The sequence below is a fragment of the Aedes albopictus genome, chromosome 2, assembly GCF_035046485.1.
Source record: "Aedes albopictus strain Foshan chromosome 2, AalbF5, whole genome shotgun sequence".
Classification (NCBI taxonomy): domain Eukaryota; kingdom Metazoa; phylum Arthropoda; class Insecta; order Diptera; family Culicidae; genus Aedes; species Aedes albopictus.
Genome location: NC_085137.1, coordinates 170,921,247 through 170,934,839, shown reverse-complemented (window position 1 = coordinate 170,934,839; position 13,593 = coordinate 170,921,247). Strand labels below are relative to the sequence as shown.

Here is a 13,593-nt window from a genome sequence, read left to right as displayed (position 1 = left end):
TCTGTGGACGCTTTGAAGAAGGTGCATGATGTTTGTGTGCTGTATTAGTTGTCGCCGTTATTCAGCGATACTCGACATTTTGTATGGCTAGGTGAACGAATTGCAAAAAGGGTGCTTGAAATTCAGTGCGGTGCCGAAGTCATCATGGTTCACGTACATGGAATACAGTTTTAGAACACGAAATACCAAACTGGTGCATGTTATTCCATAGATTCCTTCATATGGTGCTGACATCACTAATTATTCAAAAGATTACAAAATGTCAAAATGGTGCATGTTATTCTAAAATTATTTTTATAAAAGAGGGGGGCAAGTGCCCCCCCTCTTGCCCCCCCCCCTCACCCCTGGTCACGCTAGTGGTTAACTGTGCCCATCACTGCTCTGAAGGATGTAAAGTAGCAGAAACTGTCAAAGTTTGCCAAGAAATACATGATTTGCCCAGTGATCAGCTCATGTGCTAAACGGAGTGCACCGTTGGTGACTACCGCGACTGTAAACGGATATATCTACCGCTTAGAATGTTTTAAACATTCAACAGTAAATGTAAAATGTTTACAGAAGTGTTCATCAGTTGGAGTTAGATTACACAAAATCCAGTCAATTTATCTGCTTCATGAATGACACGGGAGCACCTTGGTACTAGCTTGCTGCGGCTTCTGAACGGTGAATAGAATACCAGGTAACAACTCTGCAGAGTCGAGCGCAAGAATTTGGTATCAATCCCTCAGATAGCATCGGTTTTTTTTAAATTTATTTATTCAACAGAAAAAACGTTACAAAACTTAATCCTAGTATGTACAGTTAACAAATATTCATAAATACACTGAAATGTCTTTTCGGTTTAAGGACAGACTTGTTAGAATCCCAAAATGGCCGCCACAATGGCCGACTTTGGCACCTACTCACGATTTCGAGGGCAGATAATTTGATCTACCGTATTTAATTGAACACTCGTAGCGTAGCATTACGCTGCAGGGTGCTAGCTGTGTTTCGGTATCCACTACTGGGGCGATTTATTCCATTCATAGTAAACGGATCGAAGTGTTCTGGAATCTCCTTCCATCGGATAAATAAAATAGTCAGCATATACCTTTCCAAACCCAAACAACCAACGCGAGGCCATGCGGTTGGAGCTGAACCCAAAATACAAGTGTAACGAAATTTTATTCACGGCCGGCAGCAATACCTTTCGTGATCCCACCTCGATCGACACGCCACGGCGGATAAGGACCTATCAAAACCTTCTGAATTGAGGGCCGAAACACGAGCATACCTAAACATAACGAATGTATGACGGAAGGCCAGAAAAAAAAGCAAAGCAGAGCAAGATGATGATGATGATGATGAGCAGTAAATCGTAGCACCTGCTGCTTGCGTTCCCCTGCTATGTGTGTCACGATATGTGGTTATGCGAAGAAATTAAAACAACATCAGAAAAATTTAGATCGAAAGCAAATGATTACGGGGCGGTGCGTGGTGAGCCCTAGTGCACCACGCACGCACGATTCGAAAAGCCACCGACAGATCCGAACGTCTGTCGGTGGAACCTGCTTTACGGGAAGTTTTCTCCCGTCGCGCGTCTGTCTGGCCTGGCATGCGTTGCTGCTGCTGCTGTTGCTACTGATAGGAAGTCACGGACAGACGACGGCGCGACGATCGTCTTGAGTTGAGGCACATAAACATGCGTCAAATCGTTTGTCCTATCGCACGACGACGACGGCGGAGATTGACATGAGCGGGTGTGCGTATACGATTGGGTTGAATGCCAGATAAGGAAGCCGATGATCTTGTTTTGTCGACCTAACGTAACGGGAGCTGTTTGACATGGTGGAAACATTGTTTTAGAAAATCGTGAGGTTATGATGGTAGATCATCGATGAGATTCGGGTTTTGATAGCAACGCCTATTTTCATGCAGCTCTTGGTGCAAGCAAGTGCAAGAATATATACATAAAAAAAAATATGACGATAATAATATATTACATTGAATTTAGAATAGTACTGTACAGTAACTGTTGAGTTTCAGGTTTCAATTCTGGTCAATATTCAAACAACAAATAATGTTGCTAATCATCTTCAACTGAAAATATGCAATGTTAAAGGTGTATGTCTCGAATTCGCCACGTCCAAGAGCATTATCATTCGTAGCACCATCTTCCAACACAGCATCCCTTATCGTTACATCGTAGTTCATCACAACAATCGCTATCGCAAATTGATCATGCTCAGCTGCTCGGAGTCTTGTTCAGTAATGGTCCCCGCTAGCGCTTTTGTGTGTATGGGTGTTTATGGGAAACCCTCCTGAGACCCCTTGGAACCCTCTTTGTTTGAGCTCTTCAACTTCCTGGAAACGCACTTGGCCCCAACTTAAACTCCCAGGAGCAAGACCTGTTATCGCTTCTGAGACTCTCTGAAGGGTCATAGACTGGCCCGGATTAAGGATTGTTGTGGCCCGGGGCCTGAGCGGATGTGGAGAGCCCTCGGAGAGATGACTAAAATGTTTTTCCTTATTTTCGAACAGTTCTTCAGCAATATGAGAAATAAAGCTAATGTTAGCAACCAAAAAAAGTTTTTGTGGGGGCCCGGGGCCCGCTGCCCCCCGTCTCCCCTTAGATCCGGCCCTGGCATAGAGTTCTCCTCGAATATCCCTGATGACCGGCACATATCATTAAAGTGAGCCCCAGCTAGCAGGTATAAAGTGTGGTGTCGAAGGTTTAGTGCTTTGTTCGTCATTGATGACATATGACCTGACATAAACCTATCATTGACCTATTTTTTTTTAATTTTTCTACCAAACATAAATCCAACAGTTATCCAATGCCGCTGCTGGAGCCAACTTACTGATATCCGATGTCGGTTCCAACATTGGTTAGAATTTGACCTAACTTTCCGATAATGCTCCTGGGACCTCCAAGTACCCCCAGGACTCCCTAAAACATTTGTGAGGCTTCCTTGGAACGCCTTGAAAACTTCTGCTATTCCTCTGAAACGCTCCTGCAACCTCCATTTGCACCCCTTTAAACGCCTTCTGGCCGACGATACCATCAGGTATCAGTAGGTCGGCTCCAGAGGCACGTTCTCCTCCATTTGGTAAATTTGTGACATCGCCATGAACACGAGCCTATTCATCATTTACCTGACGGAGAAGGAAAGCAAAAAGGATAGGACAGGGGAAAGGACAGGTAAGGGAATAGGATCGTCATACACGCATAAGCGTACCACAATGGGTTCAAGCAGCGCCCTGAGAAGGGCACTGTGGTAACACATAAAGCGTAAAGAGAGCCTATAGCTCTTTACCACAGCGGGTCAAGAACAACTGAACGTCGTTTCCGAGTACTCAGAAACGCAATTGCGCAAAAACTGGACAGTTACATATTAAATGATACGAAGTTCCATAATCGGATTCACAGCTATCACACGCAAATGAATCAGCTTGCTGAATATTCGCCATGTGATAGCTGAGTCGGTTTAATTAGGCAGAGTGACTTGAATAGGTGATTCAAAGAGGGTCATGCGGAGTTTTGGGGAACTTTCAAAGGAGTTTCAGGAGGGGTGGAGCTTCAGGGGCGTTTTCGGGGGTTTTGGAGGGTCTCAGATGAGAATTGTCATTCAAATGACTAGCTGGACACAAGAACCCCTGCATAGTTCCGCCAGACTGAAAAAAATATTGAATGTCGGGTCAAAGTCGGGTTAATTTTTATCGTATGTTGGGCCACTGTTGAACCAACATTGAACAACTGTTGGGTCTAAGTTGGGTTAAGTGGCCAAAATAAAAACAGGTGAATGATAGGTTAATGTCGGGTATGACGTCATCAGAGGTGGTAAAAGCCTTAAACCTACAACAGCACATCTATCTCAATTGCTCCTGGAAATGTCGTTTTATACTGCCACTTCGCCACACTGGGGGGGTTGGGTTTGAGGTACATTTGGGGGTTGAGGTCCCACACACAAATATCCCCTTAACTCCCGTAAACCAACCTTATACCTAATCTTAAGTACTCCAACTGCTCTGAACACAATCAAATTCTATTAAGGTAACGTTACCTAAATGGAGGGACCTAAATGAATTTTACCTAAATGAAGGCTTGAGTGTACTGGAATAGCTGGCTCAGAGCCAATGAAGTCATGTGATGCTCCAGTCCAGTGCGAGCTAACTCATCAGCCAATTCATTTCCAACGACGGAAGAATGGCCAGGTACCCATACAAAGTGAACAGCGTTTGCTGAATTCAGCTCCTCGATTAAAGTTCGACAAGCGATAACTATCTTCGATCTGGAGTTGGCCGAAGCAAGTGCTTTAATAGCAGCCTGGCTATCTGAACAGAAGTATATTACTTTGCCCATTACGTGCTGCTGAAGTGCTGATTGCACTCCGCACATAAGAGCAAAGATTTCGGCCTGAAAAACGGTGCAGTGTCTACCAAGTGAATAAGACTGATGCACCCTCACTGATGCTCACGAGAATAAACACCAGCACCTGCTCGACCTTCGAGAAGGGAGCCATCAGCGTAACATACGATGCCGACTGAAATACTTCTCTCCAGATAACCAGATGCCCACTCTTTCCGGGAAGGGAACTTCGTGGAAAATGATCTATATGGAAAATAACAAGCAATTGTAAGATCACTTGGAGCAAGGACAACTTTGTCCCAACTCACCAAAAGTGGAAACAACGCACAGTGGAGGGGCCCCATACAAATGCCGGACAAAACCTAAAACTTTCTCCAATTGCGCTGAAATTCACATGTCTAGATAATTTGGGTGTGCTGAATCTATTTCTGGCATCAAAATTTACATAACTTGCATTATTTCTGTATAAAAGTAATTTTAAAGAATTAAATTAATTTTATTTTTAATAAAAATAATAAAAATCTCATAATAAATAAGTCAGCATCATGTTTATTTGTTTTGAAATATAGTTTTAGTGCTCTATGTTTCAAAAAAAGATTGGATAATATGTTAATCTACATAGTTTTTTTGATGAAGCATGTTGAATTGTATACAAATGCGAGTTAACAAGGAAAAATTGCTACACACTTTTTATTAAGTGAGGGTTACATTCTATTCATCATGTCCGCTTGTCACACAGGGAAAATAACAATGACGATATCTCATACCACATCTAGGTGGAACAAAAGTTGACAATACAAGCTCACAACACAGACAAACAGACATCTCATGCTACTCACTTCCCATTGATCCTCTTATTAACAGTTAGTTCAAATAATCGGTAGTTCGTAAATCGTACGCTCATGGCTCTCGCATAATGTTTGCTCCTGTATGACGTTTGTTCACTACCGCCACCTAGTTATGAGATTGCGAAACATTGGCATTGGTTGGCGGTTTGATTGGCATTGAGCGATTATGTTCTCGTGACCATTATTTAAATCGCAATTTGTTCGAAGTGATACGTCTGTTTGTCTGTGCGTTAGTCTGTGGTCACCATTTCAGTGGCTTTTTTGAGTTGATCATTATTGAAATTATTGTCGCTGAATTTTCGACAACGTATTTTAGCAAATGAAACCTTGAATGATTAGTTGATAAAATAATAAATATGCATATGTAAGGTACATCCGTTTTTTAATGTACAAGAAATCCATTATTCCATTATACTTATTAACCCTCTAATACCCAAATTTTTGATTTTGATCTAAATATCATTTTTCGTCATCTAAAATCGATTTAAAGATGTTTTGGAAGATGATTCTTTTTAATTCTCGATTTCGTCAATTTCAGTTTTTGATTTTTCTAATTTTTATTTTTGAACATCCCTACACTTTTGTATTTTTCCTGAAAGCCAATTTAGGGAACGGATTTTATGAGATGAAAACATTTTGAGATTTTATGATTATTGTTGAAATATTATTATTTTAATTTTTTTTCACAGAAAATTTTATTTTCAGTGTAATTTTAAGGAAAATAATTTTAGAGTGTATTCGATTCCCTTAAACTATTAAACAAGGAGAGAATGATTTGGGAAAAAATTAAAATATGTCAATTGTAGCGATTTAGTACAAAATAAACAATGACTTCTAAAAGGTGACTAAAACATCAATTTTTCAATGATTTTTGAAAAATGTGAATACGCTTCAAAACACACCAAAGACCATTTTGAGATATACAGAACAGCCCTAAATATCAGCAAAAATATAAAAAGTTTGATTTTTCACGAAACAAAAATTACAAAAATGCTCAAACTATACCACGTCTAAAGGCGGGATTGGGTATTAGAGGGTTAAAAGATAAACTACATATAGCTACTTACATACTCTAATATAATCGATAAAAATACAGTCTATCACAAAACCATTCAATAACCGCTCTGTTGTATTTGCTCAAAAGTGCACTTGTTGAATACAGTACCCACGTAATGATGTCTCAAGAGATCGAATGCGCGACAATAAACAGGTTAAAACCCCTCCTCAGTACATTCTGAATAAGTGGTAACGCAACATGTCAATATACTAAAATGACTTTTATATTCTGGACGGGAATTTAAAAAGATATTTTATAAGTTTACGTTCGAAAAAAAAATCATAAATTTTCGACTGTTCCGCAACCATGCGTCTCCATAACAACTTTTTTTCAAAAAAGTAAATTTTTCGTTCTTAGCGCAGTTTTGCGCAGACAGTGACGTATATCCCCAAAAACTAGACAAGATTTGGGGTTAGATGCAACACACCTGATCGTTCCGAACTGTTTCATTAAAAAGTACTACATCAATGTAGCCTGAATTTATAATCAAAAAAGTCAGTAAAAGTTACATTTTTTGAATGGTCTTAAAAGACAACAAATGTAAGCTAAGATTAAGATTAAATGTGGTAATGCTAAGGTTAAATGTAACCCAAAACAATAACAAAATTCATGGATTTCAATATCAGCTTTGTGTTACACACTGCGACATTGAAATTATGGTTTGAAATTATGATGATAAAAACAAATTATTCAGTACATAATTGTTCAACTTTGAAAAATTCCCCTGGACTCAATTTTGATTAAATTAACTTGAAAATTTGGATTTTTCTTAGTTGAAGTATTTGTAATAAAAGAAAAATATCAAAGTAATTAAATTTTGAGATGAAATTTTGAGGTTTTGTCCGGCCTCCGGCCACTGTGCAACGAGGTGTGTGTTGAACCATTGTGTTTCCAGTTCAAAACCGAATTAGCGACATTTTTTTTTACTTCCGCTGCTCTCGCCTTGCGTTATACACTATGTCGGAAGTGGGGCGCTGTATAGAATACCAGGTGTACAATACAGCGCCCCACTTCCGACATTGTGTTTAACGCAAGGCAAACGCAGCGCAAGTAAAAGAAAAAATGTCGCTAATTTGATTTTGAACTGGAAACATAATACGGTTCACACGAGTTTTCTCTAGTATACCGAGTACCCATAGGCGGTAAGTGCAAGAAGTGCTTCTTGTTTGAGATGAATGTTTAGTGGGGCAACGTCAAAGAGAACTTCGAGCGCTGGTGTAGGAGTTGAAGAGAACGCTCCAGACATCGCCATTAAGGCGAAACTGGAAGCATTTCCTCATTTTTTTTGGTTTTTGATTTTTCATAAAATAACGAAGCAATATTTTCAAAATCCGTTTTCGTGCACATGGAGAGTATGGATCAAGGTATCTCCTGATTTTTTTCCAGGTGGATAATATTTTTCGTTTATGCAGAAACCATTTTTTAGTGAAATTTTGTTTAAAAATGGTTTCTGCAAAAACGAAAAACATTTTCCATCTGGAAAAAAAAATCTGGAGATAACTTTATCCATACTCTACATGTGCACGAAAACAGATTTTGAAAATATTGCTTCGTTGTTTTATAAAAAATCAAAAACCAAAAAGTGAGGAATTGGATCCAGTTTCGCCTTAAGCACATCCTTTGGAGATGACCTAATTTTGATTGGACCGTTCTCACATCGCCCTTTTGCCACCACACAAGACATGCATAGGCCAATATTGGACGAACAATAGTTGTGCAAATCTATTTGGGTTTTAGACCCCAAGTTGTACCAAAGGTTCGCCGGCATTGCCCGAAGGCCATACAAGATTTCTTGATTCTGAACTCAACATGAGGTGTCCAGGAAAGCTTGGAATCCAGAATGACTCCAACGTACTTTACCTGTTCAGTCGCATTGATTTCAGAATCAAAGAGACGTAAAGGTCGAACGCCATTACGGTTTCGCTTTTCCGTAAAAAGAACAATAGGTGTTTTACTCGGATTAACCGAAAGCCCATATTGGCGACACCAGCCCTCAACTACCTGAAGAGCGTTTTGCATCAGGTCGAAAAGGGTGCTGATGCACATACCGACTAACAATGTAAGGTAGTCGTCGACAAAACCATAAGTAGGAAAACCGCTATTATTGAGTTGCCTCAATAGCGTATCTGCTACGAGATTCCACAAAAGCGGTGATAAGACTCCCCTTTGGGGGCATCCACAAACACTAAATTTCCTAATCGCCGCTTGAAAAAATGTCGCGAAGAGATGTTGATTTTTAAGCATTTGGTGAATTCATTTGGAAATCATTGGAGATATACCATGACTCCGTGCGGCTTCCAATATGGCATCGAAAGGCACGTTGTCAAAGGCTCCCTCGATATCTAAGAAAACACCCAAGCAGGATTGCTTTTGAGCGAATGCCATCTCGATATCGTAAACAACTTTGTGCAAAAGAGTCACAGTGGACTGTGTTGCATGTTGGTTCACATGAAGAGGCACACTGGCCAGATGAACATCACGGATGTGATGATCAACAATGCGTTCTAAACATTTCAGAAGAAAAAAGGTCAAACTGATAGGTCTGAAGCCCTTTGCTTCTTCATACGACGCATGACACACTTTCGGAATAAACTTTACAGTAATATCCCGCCAGGATTTGGGAATATACCCTGTAGCAATACTGCAAACAAGTAGTTGTTTCAAAACATGTTCGAAATGATCAAATCCCTTCTGAAGCAAAATAGGATAAATCCCATCTGCCCCAGGAGATTTGATAGGAGCAAAGCTATTAAGTGCCCATTCATACGATCCTAAAGTAATAATACTCCGAGCCGAAGCTAAATATTCATAACTACAAGAAAAGACATGAGGTTCATCCGAAGATGTAATATCCACACATCCGGGGAAGGGTGTACTGAATAAACATTCCAAAACATGCTCATCAGAAGAAGTGAAATCACCATTTGGCAAACAAAGTTCGTTCACTTGAAAATCCTTAGATTTTGTAAGGATTTTGTTCAACCGACTGGAAACATGTGTACAAAAATTTTTCCAGCCGGATCGTTCAGCAGACCGGAAAGCTTTCTGGTAGGCCTTGCGAGCCGACCTGAAGACCTCTGATCCAGCAGAACGTCGAGTGTTCCAACTCTTTCTACATTGTTTCCTGAGTTTCGCCAGATCAGAGTTCCACCACAGACCGCAGAGGGCAAGCTTCTTCAAAAGCTTTCATGATGACGGCCGTTGTAGTATCAACGGCATCATCTAAATCACTTGGAGTGTCAATGGATGGTGAGTATCCATGAAATTCGGCTGCAACCAAATCGGTAAAGAGATCCCAGTTGGTTTACCGGGGGTTCCTGAAACGCAAAGTTTGCGAAGTAACATTCACATGTTCAAAAAAGATGTAGCGAAGGCCAGATAAAGATTCTTCATCTGACACATACCAATTGGTCAGCTCGTGACTAATTCTGCTAGAGCAAAGCGTTATGTCTAACACTTTCTCTCTAGCAGATACCATGAAGGTTGGACGGTTGCCTATGTTAAGTAATCCAAGATCTGTACTACTTAAGTATTCCATTAAACTGGAGCCTCTCAAATTGATGTCTGAGCTGCCCCAGATGATATGGTGAGCATTAGCATCACTCCCAACAATAACCGGAAGGCCTTTTGAAATGCAGTATACAATGACTTGCGGTGAATAAACCGAACAATAAACGGATTTCCTGTTGAGGTTTCCAAGAGATACATCGGTTGTAATAGCACATACATCTCTAGTAGTTAGTTCAGATATGAGTGTAGCAACGATTGAGTTGTTGACAAGCACACATGATCAAGGCATGATCGTGACATCACGTGTCGACACGTGAGTTTGCTATTTCATTTTTACTGAAAGTAGCAAACACCGGGTTCACAAGGTTTCCTAGATAGAGATTCCCCCTACAAAAGTAAGGTTCTTGGACTAACGCCACTTGGGCTTTGCCATTTTGCATAGGTCTACAAAGTTTGATCGTTGCTGTTCTTTTGTGCTGAAGATTGATCTGAGCTATCCTAACCGTAAGCTAGACTTTACAAATACTGGCGTGAGTGAGAAATGGACAAATTGAGGTGAAATCTGCGAAAAAGTTACTCGAGTAGAGCACATTCTCTACAACGAAATATCAAGTCCAGGCAATCAACAATCGCAAAGCATAAAATATTAGTAGTGCAAAGTGAGTGAAGAGAGACAGCGAATTAATAAACTTATACACCAACGTATTTAACACGTAAACTTAACGTATTCTTAACATACTTCAGCCCAAAGGATATAACTATGTGCTGTTGATGTTTTTCATATCATCTTGAATTGAAGGAAAACAATGATACAAATCTCTAGTTCATACGTACCGTACCGGTCAGGCTAAGGCCGGGGTGGCCTCTGCTGTACATAGGAGCCGCCTCCATTCCACTCGGTCCATGGATGTTTGTCTCCAGTTCCGCACTCTGCGTAGGGTCCGCAGATCGTCCTCCACTTGGTCGACCCACCTAGCTCGCTGCGCTCCACGTCTTCTTGTACCGGTCGGATGACTCTCGAGAACCATTTTAGTCGGGTTGCTATCCGACATCCTGATGACGTGACCCGCCCACCGTAGCCTCCCGATTTTCGCGGTATGGACGATGGTTGGTTCTCCCAGCAGCTGATGCAGCTCGTGGTTCATTCGCCTTCTCCAAGTCCCGTCTTCCATCTGCACTACGCCGTAGATGGTACGCAACACCTTCCGTTCGAAAACTCCAAGGGCGCGTTGGTCCTCTGCACGTAGGGTCCATGTCTCGTGCCCATAGAGGACGACCGGCCTAATCAACGTTTTGTAGATGGTTAACTTCGTGTTACGGCGAACTTTATTCGATCGTAGAGTTTTGCGGAGTCCAAAGTAGGCACGATTTCCTGCCACAATGCGCCTCTGAATTTCTCTGCTGGTGTCGTTGTCGTCGGTCACCAGTGAGCCCAAGTACACGAATTCTTCAACCGCCTCGATTTCATCACCGTCGATATGAATTCGGGGTGGCGGGCGCGCTGAATCTATGACATTTCGTCGAAAGACATTTGGTCGAATGACGTTTGGTCGAATGACATTTGGTCGAAAGTACATTTGGTCGAACGGACGTTTGGTCGAATGGACATTTGGTCGAAACCCATATTATGGAGTAGGAAACATATGACATTTAGTCGAACGGACAATTCGTCGAATGGACATCTGGTCGAAAGCCACGAACTGATGAAAAGACACTAGACCAATCGATGACAAAAACCGCTAGATAAGAGTTATGTGCTTGGCAGGTAGTGCAGTTCGCGCACTGTTGTATTTCCAACTTCAGCTTGAGGAGGTACGTTCCGAATACTCAATAGGAAGGTGCGTTCGTGCGTACCCAAGAAGGTAGCCCCTTGAGCGCCATGTAGGCTGAGCAGCCCCGGTAAGGAAGCCTGCTTTAAACCATCACCTACCAGAAAAAGCAAAACTAGATAAAACGGATTGATTTAACGGCAACAGACCAGGCAACGATTTAAGGATAACGATTGGAAAATCAAATCTTGGAACGTGAGAGCTTTAATTCAACCCACACGTCTTGCGCACCTGGCTCGTGAACTGCAGAATGCCAGCTACTATTCGCAGATCAGCGGAAAAAACTTTCGTTGAACCTTGGAAAACTTTCATTTCGTTGCCAACAATATTGCTCTGCGAGCATTCACTGCTAGAGCAATGCAAATCAGCAGTAAATATTTACTTCGTAGGTGAGAGTGTCCGAAAACACACCTAGCCAAGCACCTAGCGATACCCGATACTTGCTTGCAGATTGATACCTACTACCATAAGAGGATAACATGAAAAAAGTGACGCATTTAAACGCGTTCAAGTTAAACTCGGCACGCTGCGATCAGAAATATTTGAAAATCCTTCAGTTGGAAGTTGGAACGCGAGCGAGCTCTAAATTAAACGCAGATAAATACATAATAAGGTACATTCGCAAAATGCCTGCATGATACCCTGGTATTCTCAAAACTGAAATGGTTATATATCCGCCATTTTTTCAAAGTTTTGAATAATCTTGGGATTCAATTCAGAAACATATCTTTTATTGGGAGCATATCCGAGTGAACCGGCTTGATTACCGTGGTTTTCGGAAAATCCGGATTTTCAGGAACATGTTCGGCATGTCAGCTACAATAACCATCAAAGATCATAAACCAATAGTCTTGTCCAATCAGTCTTATTGTCATCAAAAAGTTATGGCCATCAATAACACTTTCTTACACCTCAACCCCTCTTAACCTCACAAATTTAGGTATATTTATATTTACGGATTTTCTGAAACTCCGGGTGACCGGACCAATTTATTCGCATAACATAGTAAGCACATATGAGTTCGGAGCTGAATCGGTATCTGAACGGGCGTTCTTGAGCAGTAAGCTCTGACACGCAAGTTTAATTACTACTGCGTTTCAATCAAAACATTGAAAGCATTTATATTATTTTCGACTCATGTTCAGTTCAAGTGCAACACTACATGAAAGAACAGCCTATGTTTAAAAGAAGGAAAAATATCAGATGAAAAATCTGCAGCTTCAACATATGAACATAGTAAAATCCGGAAACTTAAACAAAACCCCAGATGGTAAAACCACTATTGAGAAAAATCAGCAGTAGGTACATGACACAATGAAATTAGTAAACTTGAAAGACCAGCCTATGTTTGAAAGAAGGAGAAATATCTAAAAAAAAATGGCATCAGCTAATGAAGAACAGCTTGTGTTCAAAAGGAAAAAAAATCTTCTGAAACATTCAGCAGTTGGTACAGCGTACAGGAAAACGATGTTGGGGTCAATATGACCCAAACAGGCACGATGAATGTGCATTACGCCATCGTGGTGCGAAAAACCTAACATCCTAGGAGGGTTAATAAACGTAAAAGAATAGAATGTTTCAAAGAAGGAAAAATACATGAGAAAAAGACAGCAGCTATAACTTTCAAACATAGTACAAATACGAAACTTGAAAGAATAGCTTATGTTCAAAAGAAGGAAAAATCATCGATAAAAAAAAATCCCAACCATAATGTCCACTGTCAGCACAAATAACAAACTTGAAAGAACAGCATATGTTGAAAAGAATGAGAAACCTTTGATGGAAAAGCCAGTATGTGCTACACAAAAACGCAATTTAATGATAAAACTTGAAAGAACAGCCAATATTAAAAATAAGGAGAAATCTTCGATGAAAAAACAACTACTTCACCAATGCCAACGAAAACTACATTGCAAACCAAGTTACCATAATAATAAACACCCTTGAATGAAATATTTGCTGTTTAATGTTTGATATTATTAACATGATTAAATTGCTATA

The 13,593-nt window shown here is 40.6% G+C and overlaps 1 protein-coding gene across 1 annotated transcript in view; it reads left to right on the top strand.

The window, feature by feature from the left end:
• LOC134286266 (uncharacterized) overlaps positions 1–2,872 on the top strand; it is a 32,049-nt gene extending 29,177 nt beyond the window's left edge. The window contains exon 3 of the mRNA XM_062847853.1: positions 2,810–2,872. Coding sequence (XP_062703837.1) covers positions 2,810–2,872 — 63 coding nt within the window. The remainder of the gene's footprint in view (positions 1–2,809) is intronic.
• Positions 2,873–13,593: the final 10,721 nt, after the last annotated feature.